Consider the following 17,290-nt stretch of genomic DNA (forward strand, 5'->3'; position numbering starts at 1 on the left):
CAGATGAAAAGGATATTTTATTACGGAGAACTGAACACTTGTAGAGAGGCTCTAGCACCCTGTTGTACCGCCTCTAGTTTGGATGCAAGATGTGATACGGGGGGACATGGAGGCTCTAGCACCCTGTTGTACCGCCTCTAGTTTGGATACAAGATGTGATACGGGGGGACATGGAGGCTCTAGTACCCTGTTGGGCTGCCTCTAGTTTGGATGCAAGATGTGATACGGGCAGGCATGGAGGCTCTAGTACCCTGTTCTACCACCTCTAGCTTGGATACAAGATGTGATATTGGTGGACATGGAGGCATACAGTTTCCGTATGGTATCCTGTGACATATCTGTCCACATTTGCAGTAACTCAGCTGGGCAGGCCACGGAAGTGTGACAATGTTGTGGGGACATTCCTGTGACCCCCTTGTGTGTGCAGCCGAGCATTATCCTGCTGGAAAATGTCTCTTGGAAGCCGTCATGAGAGGAACACGTGTGGCTGCAGGATGTCCTGAACATATCGCTGAGCTGTCATTGTCCCTTGTACCACTACTAGGGGTGACCGATTTTTTTATGCGATGGCCGCCCAGACCATCATACCAGTAGTGGGGGCAGTGTGCCGCTCCACAGCAAAGGTAGGATGAAGCCACTTACCCCTCACTCTGCAGTGCCCAAACTCAACCTGAATTCATCGCTAAAGGCAACAAGGTTCCACTCCATAGTAGTCTAGTTTCGTCGTGCCCGACACCACTGAAAATGGAGGTGATGGTGGGTGTCAAAGGCAGTATATGTAATGGGTGCCATGAGACCAAATTTCCTTTCCCTAGGTGCTTGAAAATGGTTACAACAGACACAGAGGACTGTAATTATGGCGCCACCTGTCTCTAGATGGCGGAATGAAACAATTGTAGCTGCTCGTGCTTGTCAGATGATTCTCCCTACTGGTGGTCTGTGGAAGGTGTCCTGAGCCCGGTCGCCTTGTGTGCATGCCTTCATGCATCCACTGGTCTCATCACCTCCTAACAGTCTGCTCAGAACGGCCCAGGTGGCGGGTAATTCGGTAAACGACCATCCAGCTTCACACATTCTAATAATGCGCTCCCTCTCAAACTCTGGTAACGGGGTGAAAACTCTTCTCTGCGTCGTAGAGGCGTCTAGTGGTCAACAAGCTCCACACAAGTGGAAGAAGAGGTCACTACACACAAGGAGCCTCTGAGAGCCTTTTTATAGGCCAAGGGGGAACCACTTTTAGGACCTCGGGTAGCAAGACCGTTCAACTAATCACACCACAACTTTTATCATTTGCTTCTCTGCCTGAGATGTAACTAAATGCTGAGTTTTGCAACAAAACGACAACTCCTCCTAGGGGTTTGATTTTTTTTTTACAAAGCGTGTATTGTCTTTAGCTGTAAAAAGTATTAAGTCTGTAAGGATATTCAACCTTTTTTATATAGTAATTAAATGGAATATGCCAAGATTAGAAGTTATTCCCTGTCCCTAACTTGTACTCAACTATCTCCAGTTGTACTATTGACGTGAACAGGCAGCAGCAGCACACATGTTCAACTGCTGCTCCATTCATTCAGGGGCCTTCAGGAATCCTATACTCTCGATGGGTGGGGAAGGCAGTGGTCATAACTTTACTGATCAGATAGTTATTCCCTATCCCGTGGACTTCTAAACTTGGCACAACCCCTTGTGTTGTCTGGGACTTTGGTAATTTTATTTCTATCGATAACCTATCCTTATCTCATTGAATTCAATGAGAGCTGTGCCTAAACTACCAAATTGGGTCGCTGCAATATGGATGGCAGGACAGGAATCAGCTGATTGGTGTGAATCCTAAGGGGCCGCCCCCGCCAATCATCTGTTGATGACGCATACTGATAGGTCATCAATAGAAAAAAAAACAGAAGTCCTGAAAAACTGGTGATAAGTCTGATTGGTGAGGGTCTCACCGCTGAGACCCTTCCAGTCCCGAGGACAGGGGTCCTGTTTTCCCCATCCTGACCTACAGGCACTCTGCACTCCTCGCATTGAGGAGGAGATTGAGTGGAACGATTTTCAACGGGACTGCCACAGTTAACCGAGTACAAGTGCTCAGCTATTTTCATCAGCCCCATTGAAATGAAAGCAGGTGCAGGCATCACTGCAGATGAGAGAAGCATCCTCGCGGTGACGAGAAGAGGGGAACATGGGTTTCCCGTTCTCAGGTTCAATGGAGGATACTTTTATCAAGTATCCTATGGGTAGGAAAAAGTTTTATATACTACATGTACCTGACTGCCCACCACATGCCCCGAATCAATAAGTGAGTCTCCTAGGGTTACGTCCTATGCAGGTATGTTGTTAGGTCACACCAGCTTCCTATCCCTTTGTATGTATGGGCATAACCCTGAGAAACTCAGTAGGTTTAGTGCAGGTGAAGGACAAATGGGTATATAAATAACCCCATTTAGGATATATTCTGAACATCGATAAGTCCATTGTTACCGAGTTGTGAAAGAGCTAAGATGCAGCCATTTGCATTTATGTTGCCTTATTAAATAAGCCTTTGTATGTTTTATTTTCTTGTTTACAAAGTAAATTGTTAGTGCTTCTATCATAAAAGGAACTGTAAATTACTTCTCATGGTTTAATCACTCTTGGGGATAGGCTTTGTAATTATACTGCATTCAGAATGTAAATCAAGTAGCGGAATGTATGAGGACTTTGTCCACTGCGGATTAGGAAATAGGCGGCTGCTATGAATAGTGCAGTGACCAATGTTGTACTCAACGGCATCAAGCACAGAGACTGTACAGAGCTAGAAAGTGTCCCTGTGGTCCAGTATTCTGGAACCGCAGGCACTTCATGTGCCACTTTGTGTTCCTTTAGTCTACATTCAGAATGCGTTTAGGGTCTCTGTTGAGGTCTCCGTCTCTGGGTTTGAATAGTCAAAAACAGTATTCAAAGGGAACCTAGAATGAAACCAAGGACTTTGAGTCAAACAAAGACCAAAGAAGCAAAATTTGGTTTTTGACATGGTTTTCATTTGTTTCTGTCTAGAGATGAGCAAGCATACTCGCTAAGGCCAATTACTCGAGCATTGCCCTTAGCGAGTACCTGCCTGTTCGGAAGAAAAGATTCGGCTGCCGGCAGGGAGAGCGGGGAGGAACGGAGGGGAGATCTCTCTCTCCCCCCGCTCTCCCTGCTCACTGCCGCAACTCACCTCTCACCCGCGCCGGCAGCCGAACCTTTTCTTCTGAGCGGGCAAGTACTCGCTAAGGACAATGCTCGATCGAGTAATTGTCCTTAGCGAGTATGCTCGCTTATATCTATTTCTGTCATTTTGGAAATCAAATGACTGTGATTTCCTTCTGGGTTCTATCTAAACACCTTTTTTAAGCTATTCCAATAGAACCCCAGGATGGAAATCCCAGCGAAGACCCTAAGTCTGAATGTAACCATAGTTTGTTTCTCTCTACCGTTTATAACTGTTCCATGTGACTTCTATAGTGCACAAAATCTAAAGGTACCCATAGAAAAGCCAATGATTTGGTCTACACTATCCTATCAAAAGTAATTGGACAACAGAGCAAGAATCAAAAGTAGTATTTATTTCCATATGGTAATACTTAGTGGGGCTTCTTTGGCCTAATGACATCGGATACTTTCTACTAGTGTCTGATGCACTTCAGCTGGTATTTCCCTCGATTCATCCTGCAAAACGTCTTGACTGTTTTCTCAAAGTTGATGGACGCTGTTCATATTTCCTGACCTGACATTCCTGTTCATCCTAAAGATGTTCAGTAGAGTTTAGGTTGGGGCTCTGTGGAGCCAGTCAAATTGTGGAACGCCCATATCCTCAAACCAACTGAAAACAGTGTTGGATGTGTGACGAGGCACGTTGTCTTGTTGGAAGTATTGTTGGCCATTCCCAGAGTATTGCCATATTGTTGGCAGCACATTATTGTCTAGAATGTCAGGGTACACCTCCATGTTCATGGTTCTTGCCACTACAACCAACAGACCTAGACCATGCCATGTAAGACATCCCCAAGCTATAAAAGAACCTTCAACGTACTTAACTGTTGTCAAAAGCCGTTTCCCCATGCATCCTCGACCCCCAGCTACGTACATCTGATATGAAGATGGAGTAGTGTGATTTGTCACTCCATTTGTCACCCATTGCTTATCTGATGAAGACTTGCCAATTTTAGTGTAACTATTACGTGTACCAACATTTACAACTTTTTTATACCACAAACGTGGTGGAGAGCTGTTAATAAATTTCCTCCTTGGCAGATTTAGCTTTCACGCTTTCCTCATCACCTGTACTTATACTTGATTTGTCTTTGCAGGTAACGACCTCTTTCTAGTTGCTGTTCATGAACTTGGTCACGCCTTGGGTTTGGAACACTCCAACGATCCCAGCGCCATAATGGCCCCTTTCTACCAGTATATGGAAACGCACAACTTCAAGCTTCCCCAGGATGATTTACTGGGAATTCAAAAAATTTATGGTGAGTCCATTCATGTTGTGTAGTCAAATGGACCAATAACAGACTGTCATATAGTCATGTTTCTGAAAATGGGGCAGAGAAAAAATACCAATAGTGACTATTATTAGGATTTCTACCGTTAAAACCAGTATTTCTAATAGTTTGCTATGGATGACACCAGTACTTTTCTGTATACTGATATATTGAATGTATGTCATCATGTTCTTTAGTAATTACTATAGACATAGTTTTTGGATATAGGCTCCTGTGAATGGAATAATGTTGAGCTGCAGTACCAGATGTGGCCCATGGACAAGGGTGCTGCTGATTCTGCAAAAAAAAAAATATAGCAGACTTTATTCCTAATCTCATAAAACCTCTTTATTTTTTAGCACAGCACTAAAGTGCTACCTTGCAATACTCTCTGACATTTGTGAGGCAGTATTAATTGGCATGAGCTTGCATTTTGAACATAAGAGGCATTAAATGCTTTTAACAAGCTTCGGAAAAAGAGTCCCAGATGGTAATTTGCTGGCAATTTGTATAACGGCTAATGTACAACGTACATAGCAATCAAACATTTGCAAACATGAACGGATCAAACTAGTAAGCTCTACTGATTGGTTGCCATTAGTTACTTGTTCCATCGTATCAGTAAATTATAACCTACATGGTGAGACCTGAAAAGTCCTATTTATGGAACCCTAGCCGCTATGCTTATATTACTGACCAAATAATAAAACTTCTATGTGCTTACGGACGATCCAGATCTTAGTGCACACAATACTTCATTTGCTAGAGTAACAGTTTGTGCCCAAGAGTTAAAGCCCTTTTACATGGGCCAGTAATTGGGCACCAACACTCTTAGTGACCAAGCCTGTTTGCACCTTAATGAGCGGGCCAAATTTTAGAAATCTGACGTGTCACTTTAACATAGAATAACTCCGTAAAGGTTCTGCATATCCAAGTAATTCTGACATTGTTTTTTTCACCACATATTGTACTTCATTTGGTTGGTAAAAATAGACCCATAAAATTTGTGTATATTTATTAAAAGCACAAAAAATTGGGAACATTTTGAAAAAAGTGTCATTTTTTTCTCATTTTCAACTGCAATATCTCAAAACTGGGTAGACACAACACAAATTTTATAGCACTAGTTCTTCTGTGTTCAGCAATACCCCCTTTGTAGCCCCAATCTGCTTACTGGACTAGGCCTATAATGGAGGGAACACCAATTGGCTTCCAGGGCACAACTGAATAAATTCCAGGCCCCATTGCTCACTTATGCAGAAAAAAAATAAAAAAATTGACTCCCTAAAAAGAATCCCTCCACCTTTCTTTTTGGTATTCCCTAAATCTTGTATAAAAGTGATAATGTAAAACTGTGAAGCTAGGTCTCAAAACGGGTAATTACGGAGGCCTGGTTGGGATGGGCACATGGGGCAATAAAACCAGGTTTCCCTCCTCCTCCCATGCTTGCTGCAAACCCAACACTTTTTTGAGGGGGTATTTCCTGTATAGCATTGCGCTGCCATGCAGAAAAACATCGCTCATGTGTATGACCCCATTCAAGAATGGGCTTCATATTTGTGCGTCTCGCAACGCACAAAGCTCGCACAATTTTATTACCTGTGTGAAACCTGCCTATAGTACATGGCTACCATTTATGCCATTGGATAACGGTGATCATGTGACCGGGGACCACTCACCGGGGCCTCTGCTCGCTGCTTCAGGCTTTCTGCTACCTTTGATAACCGAGTCCAAGGGGATTTTACATTTCCTGGGCACTTCCTGGCTTCTACCCATGCATCCTCTATTTTTTCCGGCGGGTACATGAACAGAAGCCGAGGAAGGTCTATGCAGGATGATCGTGTCTGGGGGCAAATCCAGAGGCCTCTGGTAAGAAGTTTCATCTCACCTCAGCGATCAAATCAGTGAGGGGAAACTTTAACTTTTGTAACTTTTTTTAACTTTCATGTGATCACCATTATTTAGTGGCCCCCAGTGACAGCTCCAAGCTGTTGGCAACCTCCGGTAGCCGATAGCAGGGAGCTGTCACACTCCCCGACCCTGCAGCTTTATTCTACACGGCGAGCGTGTTTTCATAGCCCTCTGGATTCGCGCATTAAAAAAATTGCACTGCGCGCGTTAAAAAAAATGCGTGACCACGTCCCTTGCCCCCCATATGTTCTACTTTTTTCACACAGCAATATCAGAAAAAAAAGTTATGGCGGTCAGAAGGTGGCAGCAGAAAATGCATTTTTTTGAAAGATGCTTCCTTTTTTAAAGCAGTACAACCAAAAAATGATCATATAAAATTTGGTATCGTTGTAATCGTATTGACCCACAGAATAAGGTCATCATGCCATTTTTACTGCGGTGTGTAGACAGAAAAAACAAAACCTCCCCTGAAAAAAAAGATGGTGGAGTTGCTATTTTTTTTATTTCATCCTCTTAAGAAATTTTAAAAAGTTTTTCAGCACATTATATGGTACATTAAATAGTACCATTGAAAAATACAACTTATCCCGCATAAAGCGAGCCCTCAGATGGGTTAGTCTACAGAAAAATAAAAGAGTTGTGATTTTTTGAAAGCGGGAGTGGGTGGGAGGGAACCCAAAAACTAAAAAGTCAACCACGTATAGATAAATATAAAATACCCATAGAAAGACCGAGCTGTTACAGCCAAGCCGGTTTGCATTGATTTCCACTAAATCTGTCTTGACAATCGCACCTCGCTCTTCTCTGTTCAGAGTAAAGCTGTCATCGTCATTAGAGTTAATGGGTACTGGAGGGAGGATGTGGACGTCTGTACGATACTGGGACCTTCTAAAACTATTATTTTTCTTACATTGTCATTAGAGATGAGCGAGCATACTCGCTAAGGGCAATTACTCGATCGAGCATTGTCCTTAGCGAGTACCTGCCCGCTCGGAAGAAAAGATTCAGCTGCCGGCGCGGGTGAGAGGTGAGCTGCGGCAGTGAGCAGGGGGGAGCTCGGGGAGAGAGGGAGAGAGAGATCTCCCCTCCGTTCCTCCCCACTCTCCCCGCCGCCGGCAGCCGAACCTTTTCTTCCGAGCTGACAGGTACTCGCTAAGAGCCATGCTCGCTCGAGTAATTGCCCTTAGCGAGTAAGCTCGCTCATCTCTAATTATCATCTGTTATAAATACAGTAGAAGCCCTTTTTCACCATTTGGGAAAACTAGTAGCAGTGGATGCTTCCGTATCAACACTGAAGACAGTTACTGAGGAACAACTGCAGACAGCAATAAAGAATGAAATCATGGGGTTCACCATCAAACTGCTTATTACAGAAATGTCCAATTAGGCCTGTGAACATGGAGGGATTGTGTGAAAAATGGCTGGCATTCCCGAAGGGTTTAATGTAATATTTTGTTAAACCCCTAGAAGTTGAAAGTCTACACTCCAATCACAAACTGATGGCTTTGTTTTAAATCCACTGTGGTGGTAAAAAGAAGCTGAATTCTAAGTCACTATTTATATAGACTGAATGGCAACTTTTTTTTAGGGACACCGACCCTTTCACTAAGGGATCTTCCCTGTATGGAGGTTAGACTCGTGACCTTGGAGTGTAGCATAAAGTCAACTGAAAAGTTTTCCATGGATCAGTTTCATTGTGGGTGCAGATTAGATGGGAACATCCAGCGATCTGAGCGACTTTGGACAAGACCCGGTCATCGGTGACAGACTAGCCGGGGCCAGGATGTCTCTGACAGTGAAATGGCGTGATTGAGGAAAAACATTCAGCCAGAAGGGATCCTGTAGATGTAAACTGCTCAGACATGAACGATGCGAAAAAAAGTTTAAGAACATGTTTTCAATGCTGGATCTTAAACTTTTCTTATACAATAAAGAATATCGTTAAAATTCTATTGATACGTCTACTCTGGCGCTAGATTGTACCCGTCTTCTGCACCTTGCATGACCTGTTATTCACAGGTGAAACCTCCACCCTTGCACGTTCATTACTAATAAATAACAGATATATGTCTTTAGCCGACTGAAAACACCACCACGGGGTTGCTTCACCTTTCTCTCTTTATTTGACATTCACATCGAGAGAGTCAAAGGGGGATGTCAAGAATCGTCCTGAGAAATAGGCAGTGCACGGTGAAGCAAATTGCTGCTATTATGACTAATGTGTCCCAATGCACAACTCATCGTTTTTTAGCACGGATGGTCTATAACGGTGAACAACTAGTGTGAAGACCTTTTGTCTAAGAGAAACAGAAAGAAGAGACTCCAGGGAGGAGTGCTGGATCATCGAGCAGTGGAAAAGCATCACCTGGTCAGATGAATCCAGTTTTCTGTTTACCATGATGATGGTAAGGTCAGAATTTGGCACAAGCAGCATGAATCGATGACCCCTTCCTGTCAGCTTTAGCCCCCTGTGGCACAGAGGGCTAAGGCAATCCTAAGCTCTTGCTCAGGACCTGAAGGTTGCAAGTTCAATCCCTGCATGGTCCAGGGAGCCGGCTCAAGGTTGACTCAGCCTTCCATCCTTTCGGGGTCACTAAAATGAGCACCCATTTTGCTGGGATGTACCATAGATGTCGACCATTCAACTGCTATGGGCTTCTGGACAGAAGGGACCCCAGCTCTAATTGCAGCATCCTTTTTGCTACTGGTAGGGAGGACATATGTGGAGAATTGGCCTAACGGTCATTTTTAACAGGTGGAGAATTGGCTTAACGGTCATTTTTAATAGGTGTTGAATTGGCTTAACGGTCATTTTAAAGGGCAAGGAATGGAAAAGAACACCAAAGCCTTCCAGTCCTGAGTGGCAAAACTTGAAAATATAACAGGGGGCCCATTTACATTTTTGCTATGGGCCCCCATATCTTCTATATATACGCCACCAGGATAGGCTAATCTAAACTACATTTTAACTTGCATGAAGCTTGGTTGATACCGGCTGCGGGAACTGTAATGGGAGCCATATTGGATTTCAGCTAAGTTTACCAGGAACAGAGGTAATGGAGAATTGACAGAAAAGACTTTTTAACAACTTAATGATTGAATGACTTGTATTTACCTGCGAAGATGTCATTTAACGTGTTTTCATTCATGACTGAATAATAGGCATCTTAGGTAAATGGCGCCTTGATGTGCTAACAATACTTCCCTTGTCGCCTCCTTGTAGGTTTCACACTTAGTATAAATCACATTTGCCTCTCATTGCTGCGGCGATAATCAGGCTATTATCTGGGATGTCTGCACACTCTCTGCTCAAGCATTTGCTTTTTGCCTTAAACTGGAATTGACTGTAATTTGGAAGCAGCGCTAAATTCTGAGCATTATCTAAAGGCGGTTTCTCCGGATGACATTTTCTAAAGGGCTGCACATTATTGGAGCTGCCAGGATGCTTGTTAATTGTGAGATCGCTCACACTTCACTGACTACCGACGGAAGCCTAGAATATAAATGCAGGGCATAAGACCTCGCATCTCTCTAAGCCTCCGTCAAAGGACAACTTCCAGGGCCCAACAAATTTATTCTGGGGGCCCAATGTACAGCTACATGCAAATATCATCTTACCACTGTGTATTCTCCATACACTTCATCGGAAAGGTGGCTGCTTTTGCATGCTGCCTTGTCTCTCCTGAAGTCTATAGAAGAGGCAATGCACAGGAGGGAATTAATGGACTTCCATTTACCCAATTGATGTGGATCCCAAAAGTGGCACATCTTGAAAATTAGTAAAATCACATGTAACGGCCACAGCATGTCCCAAAAATGTGCAGACATACTGTTTTATCACAAAGCGGCACAGATTTCCCAAAAAAATGTGCAATGGCTGTGCTATTTCGCCAAACCATGTGACCATTAATATTCAATTTGGAAACCATGCCAAATTTCTCTTTTACATGGTTTTCACGTAACCTCACCCTTAGGATGGCTTCACACGAGTGTGTTTTTGTGCATGCATACACGCGCACTAAAACATGCTTCTATTAGAACCAATGCATTCCTTATGGTGTTCACATGTCCGTGTTTTACAGGTGCGTGCCTGTAAAGCTAGGACATGTGTGCATCACAGGGAATGCACGCATTGTCTTCAATGGAGCTGCGGCTGCTGCTGGCAGCTCCATTGGAGACAATGGTCTGCCAGCACCCCGTAATTGTTTTTCAGGGAAGAGCTTTACATATAAGCCCTTCCCTGAAAAACAAGAATTTTAGTGTAAAAAAAAATAAATACTCACCTGTCTGCCGCTGCCATGTCCCACGGGGATGAAGAACACATCTGCAGCATGCGGCAGATGTTCCCTTCATCCCTGCGAGGAAAAAGAACTCCCTGCTGCACCTGCCATATCTGTGACAGATGCAGCAAAGGAATTCTTCATCCCTGCAGGGAATAAAGAATTCCCTACCACAGCTGTCACACATGACAGCTGCGGTAGGGCATCCAGCTGCCGGCATCCTGTAATTGTTTTTCAGGGAAGGGCTTTAAATTTAAGCCCTTCCCTGAAAAACAAGAAAAAATGGTGATAAAAGTGAAAAAAAAAAAAAACTTTCTTCAGCTGCCGAGGCTCTGCCGCATCCAGACAACTCTTGTCCTGAGCTGCTCTGAGGAGTATTCAGTAGGTGGGGATTTAAAATCCCCGCCTGCTGAATGGGCTGCCTCTGATTAGCTGAGCACTGTGACCAATCAGAGGCAGCTCTCAGTTATTGAATGACAGCTGAGAGCTGCCTCTGATTGGTCCCTACGCTCAGCCAATCAGAGGCAACACTCACCCATGAATGAATTCAGCTGAGAGCTGCCTCTGATTGGTCCCTGCGCTCAGCTAATTAGAGGCAGCACTCATCCAATCATGAATTAATGAATGGGTGAGTGTTGCCTCTGATTGGCTGAGCGCAGGAACCAATCAGAGGCAGCTCTCAGCTGTCATTTCATAGCTGAGAGCTGCCTCTGATTGGTCACAGTGCTCAGCCAATCAGAGGCAGCCCATTCAGCAGATGGGGATTTTAAATCCCTGCCTGCTGAATACTCCTCAGAGCAGTGCAGGAAAAGAGTCGGCTGGATGCGGCTGAGCCCCGGTAGCTAAAGAAAGGTGAGTATTTTTTCTTTATTTATATTTTTAGCACCATTTTTTCTTGTTTTTCAGGAAAGGGCTTATACTTAAAGCCCTTCCCTGAAAAACAATTACAGGATGCCAGCAGCTGGATCCTATAACGCAGATGTCATCTGTCATTGCTTTGGTAGGGAATTCTTTATTCCCGGCAGGGGCGAAGAATTACTTTGCTGCATCTGTCACAGATGTGGCAGGTGCAGCAGGGAATTCTTTTTCCACGCGGGGATGAAGACATCTGCCGCATGCTGCAGATGTGTTCTTCATCCCCGTGGGGACACGACAGCAGCGGGCAGGAGAGTTTTTTTTTACACTAAAATTCTTGTTTTTAGGGAAGGGCTTATATGTAAAGTCCTTCCCTGAAAAACAATTCAGGGGTGCCGGCAGGCCATTGCCTTCAATGGTGCTGCCGGCAGCAGCTGCGGCTCCATTGGAGGCAATGCACGGTTCTGCATTCATGCGTGTTTTTGCACTTGTGTACGCACAAAAACACGCTCGTGAAGCCACCCTTCGGCCTCTCTCACACGGGCGTTTTTCTACAGCGGATAGCGCTGCAAATTCAGCGCTGTGCTAAATGCTGTACAAGGCTCCTATTTATTTCAATGGGGCTGCTCACACAAAGCTGAAAACGCTGCGTTGAAAAACGCTGCGTTTTGAAAGCGTTGCATGCTCTATTCTTGGGCGTTTTCAGCTGTGTGTCTTCAGGGAAATGAATGGGCAGCATTGAAAAACGCAGCGTTTTTGCAAACACCCTGTGTGAGAGAGGCCTTAGGCCTCATTGACACAAGCATATGCATTTTTACGTCCGCTTGCACGTGCCGTAAAATTGCATTAATTTAGAATAGCCACGATTGAGTCCTGAGCTTAATTAGCATTTTCCCATCCATTCACAAGGGTATATCACGTGAAAAATACGCTGCAACGCAGAATTCTGTCAGTCGACAGAAATCCTTAGAATGGCTTCTAATAGCGTAAATAGCAGCAGCTGTCCTCTTTTCCGAGCACCGGACACAGGTAAACTCCCTCCTCCTGCCTTTTTTTCAGCTCCCATAGGAGTCTATGGGAGCTTCCAGTGTTTTTCAGCAAAAGATAGTTCAAGACTGAAAACAGTTGCTGATGTTCTCATTTTGACGGCACGATTTTTTCACGTGACCAAAAATCGCTCATGTGAATGATTGCATTGGAATCCAATGGTCACGATTTTCGGACATTTTATCGCGGCTAAATAGCCTTAAAAATGCCTTAAGATGATGTTTTGTGGAATGCAATCTGTGGGGAAAACTATAACGACCTACAAGTCCTGAAGGCTTGCAGTTGGCAAGGCATGTGGGGAGTTATAGTTCTCTATCAAGGGCGTAACTGGAAAAGGCTGAGACCTAAGCAAAATTTTCAATGCGGCCTCCCCTCGAGCATAAACGCTGACTATATAGCAGTAGATACCAGCGCTACACACACTGTACACAGACAATATAAGTGATTACAGTACTCTTATATCCAGTGATCGCAATTGATGTCCTTTCTGAATGGAATTGCTCACTTATCTCGGCTTTTCCATCTATTCCAGACCGCCATAATGACTTCTCCCAGCCACAATTTGTCTCTGTAAAATCTGACATACAGTGAGTTTGGGCTCTTTACTTATTTAGCATATGATCTACATTTTACAAACTGCTACACAATCGACACATACCCATAGTGCTACACAATAATATGTACCGTGGATGTTGCAGTGCTAGAACGTCCCAATCGACTGGGATCCTCAGCAGCAGACCCCAGCCAATCTGTCATTGATGACCTATCCTGAGGATAGAATTATCAATAATATTTGCCTGGAAAACCCCTTAAATTGTCTAATGTGTAGTATATGCAGGATTGATCACTGGATGATACCATAATACTATAAAATGACAGAATGCATTATATACTAGGTCACATTCAGACCTGTGTTCAGCTCTCTGGTCTGTTTCCTCTGCTTCGCTCCACTCACTTGAATCTGGCACATATTGGATCTGAGTGGCATCGAATGACCTTATTGATTACAATGAGGCTTGTCCAGCTTCTGGTATTCCAGCCTAAAACTTCCTGCGTTCCGGAATTTTGTGCCAGATCTGCAGCGGATGCTGATATACTTAACATATGCACGTGGAGCGGGAAATTTTGCTGTCTTTGCATTCGCTCGAGTTCTCCGTCACCATCATATGCAGATACCTTCTTCTTATTTTGTTCACAGAATCAATGGTTGGTGTATTTCTGCTTACTAGTGTAGTGCAGCACTCCTCCGCTCATACGAATATAGTATCCCTATATACTGTCCTGCGAGTGGCCATAATGCTGGATTCATTTTACCAATTGTTGATTTTTATCCAGTTAAGTGTGACCCCTAGTGGTAAGTAGTGGAAATGCTGATCAGATCTCGGCACAGGTACCAGAAGTGAAAATTGTCAATTGTTGATACCTTTTAACCCCTTAAGGTCATTGCCTTTTTTCCCCTTCTTTTTTGATTTCCGGTTTCTCCTCCCCACTTTCAAAAAATCATAACTCTTTTACTGTTCAGCCATCAATTTAGCCACCTGAGGGCTTGTTCTTTTTGCAGGACGAGTCGTATATTTAAATGGTACTATTTAATGTATCATATAATGTGCTGCAAAACTTAAAGAAAAAAAATTCTAAGTGAAGTGAAATGAGAAAAAAATGCAATTTAGCCACATTTGCTAGGCTATTGTTTTTACAGCGTACACCCAAAGGCAAAAGTAACATGATAACTTTATTCTGCGGGTCAGTAAGATTATGACAATACATTTTTTGCTGTACTACTTAAAAAAAAGAATGTCTTTTGAATTTAAAATAAATTCCGTTGCCATCTTCTGGCCACCATAACTTTTTCATCTTTCCGTCGATAGGTTTGTATGAGGGTTTTTCTGGGACAACCTGTGTTTTCTATTCGTACCATTTTGAAGTAATACGATTTTTTGATCACATTTTATTAAATATTTTTTTGAGGACATGGTGACCAAAATATGCAATTCTAGCGTTGTTTCTTTTCTTCTTTCTGAGGACGTTCACCGCGCAAGAAAAATGATGCATTACTTTGATAGATTGGACTTTTTCGAATGCAGCGATACCAAATATGCTTTGGGGTTTTTTTGATTTGATTTTTTTAATAATTATAGGAAAATGGTTTTGCTAGCTTTTATGTTTTCTGATCATTCATACAACTTTTTTGTTTACTTATTTTCACATATTTTTTTTGTCCCCATAGGGGACTTGAACTTGATCATCATTTGATCGCTCATAAATAGAGATGAGTGAGCACGCTCATTTAAGGCTGATGCTCGATCAAGCATCGGTCTTGTCGAGTAACTGATTACTCGACCGAGAACTATGCGAGGGGGTCGTGGGGGGGGGGGGGGGGAAAGTGAGAGATCTCTCTCTCTCGCTCCCCCCCCCCCCCCGCTGCCGTTGCCAGCAAATGGCCACCACCCATCCTGTATGTAGCGAGATCGGCTCCTTCTCCATACAAACCCTAATGCGGTAGGGCTTACATGTACGCCCAAAAGTGTCAAGGGGTTGATGGCTAACTGAAATGATGACAAGTAACAAGCTTTGGGGAATACTTGTGTCTCTTCATCAGGCTGGTTTAACACCAACTGTAAAGTATCACATATTTATACACAAAAGGACTTAGCAATAATGTAGTTCATTAGTGTTATCAACCAGGACGATCAATATGAAGTGGGAGTGGCAGTGGAATAATTGGAGCAATCATATATAAGTAGTGTGAAAGTTTTCTTGTCCTCGGATTGAGAGCGGGTGAACGGTTGTGATGCCCCCACTGGTCTGAGGAGCAAATCCCTTAAGTGATGTAGAAGGACATAAATTCATGTTCCACATTCATTCCTGACCTGTGCCTCATAGGTGGTCGTGAACTTGTATTCTCAGACTTTTCTTTCTCACTGAGCTTTTTGAAATGACTTTTTAATAGAGATGAGCGAACCTACTCGGCCACGCCCCTTTTTTGCCCGAGCGCCGCGATTTTCGAGTACTTCCGTACTCGGGCGAAAAGATTCGGGGGGCGCCGTGGGTGAGTGGGGGGTTGCAGCGGGGAGTGAGGGGGAGAGGGCTCCGCCCTGTTCCCCGCTGCTACCCCCACTCCGCCACGCCTCCTCCGCCCCCCGGTGCACCCTGAATCTTTTCACCCGAGTACGGAAGTACTCGAAAATCGCGGTGCTCAATTGAGTAATTACTCGAAACGAGTAGGTTCGCTCATCTCTACTTTTTAACTATAAGTTTCACATCTATGTATGATGTTGTCGTCTAATAAAATGCTCTTGCACTGATAGTCTCTTCTTTTTTTGCTTTTATTGAGTGATGATTTGATTTCTCTCTCGTTCTAACTTTCTGTCCGGTTTCACCTACATGTGGACCACCAGTAGGACATTTGGTACATAGACTTAAGTAGACCTCATGTGATGTTGTGTAGTTGAAGTAATCCGGGATCTTGTAGTCCTGATGTGTGTTGGAAAACTTGATTTTATCAATAGTAATTATCTATGGACAGGTTTTGCATTCTTTTGGTTGCATGGAAATATTCCTGTTGGAGAGGATTATGACTTTGTCATCATGATGTTCCTCCGATTAGGGGGCTGCCGTTTACATAGAAGAGGGCAGTCTAGAAATACTTCTTTGTCATATTGGATGTAGTTTTCGCACAGCTGCCCTCCAGATGTGGGTTGGAGGTGACCACCAGAGGTGCCCAATGGTTACCTTGCTTTGATTTGTATTGTAGGAACTCACTTTTAGATACTTTGGAGAATATGGCAGTTTGGTTTTCCACTGTGCTTGGATGTAGTCCCGATTAACTAATGTCTTTTTCAGGCTGCCGTGGTGTTTGTCCCTGTACGTTTTGTAATTGGCTTTCATTAAAAATTTCTGATTGTTTGATTTCTATTCTCATATAGTTTTCCAAAGCACTTCATACTGGAGGACTAAAATCTTAGCAAATGCTGTCAGAGTAAAGGGACAGCTCTTCCTCTAGCCTGCTCCCCTGTTGTAGAGGGGCATTCACTGACTTTTTACTGAGCTATTACAGAGGACTGTATAGCAGTGCTGGGGGTTGGTGTGAGAGATCAGGAGGACAGAGAGCAGAGAAAGCTACTATTACAGAGGGATTTAATTCATTCCCGATTAAATTTCTGTTCTTATCAAAAGTGACGGGTGACAGGATCAGCAGCTACTCAGAGAGATGATGAGATATAGGGAGAGAGAGCTCTGTAGTATTGAGTGGACTTGGGTATGCTACACAGCCTCGGAAAGAGAAGGGAAGCTGAGTTTGTGTGCACTTTCCTGAGAGAGACCGAGCTGATCAGTGCTTGGAATGCCTCAGAGCCAGAAACTTGATTGTAGGAGGGCCTGTAAAACAAGTATGAGGCTTTGTGAATGCAAGAGAAGGAAAACTCATTACCAAAAGAGATAAGTGGATTATTTTTAACTGCAGGGACTTATTAAGTGTGTTGTTTTTTTATACACAAAGGTTTCTATACCCTCTAAGTTAATGACATACTCATAAAATGTTTTTAGCTGTTGCTCACACACCATCCATATGAGGTGATATTGTAATTATGATGATAGTAGGCTTGGTGCCTGATGGAGCAGGAAGACAGGAAGTCACTTTCATGCTCGGCCACGCAAAGATTTGCATATTGTGGTGTCATTTTACTTCCCAAT

The 17,290-nt window shown here is 43.6% G+C and overlaps 1 protein-coding gene across 1 annotated transcript in view; it reads left to right on the plus strand.

Moving 5' to 3' along the window:
* The window catches only part of MMP24 (matrix metallopeptidase 24), a 166,481-nt gene that overhangs the window by 132,233 nt on the left and 16,958 nt on the right, over positions 1-17,290 (plus strand). Inside the window, exon 5 of the mRNA XM_066586649.1 lies at positions 4,332-4,493. Within this exon, the coding sequence (XP_066442746.1) occupies positions 4,332-4,493 (162 nt within the window). The remainder of the gene's footprint in view (positions 1-4,331; positions 4,494-17,290) is intronic.

Source organism: Eleutherodactylus coqui, chromosome 13, assembly GCF_035609145.1.
Source record: "Eleutherodactylus coqui strain aEleCoq1 chromosome 13, aEleCoq1.hap1, whole genome shotgun sequence".
NCBI lineage: Eukaryota > Metazoa > Chordata > Amphibia > Anura > Eleutherodactylidae > Eleutherodactylus > Eleutherodactylus coqui.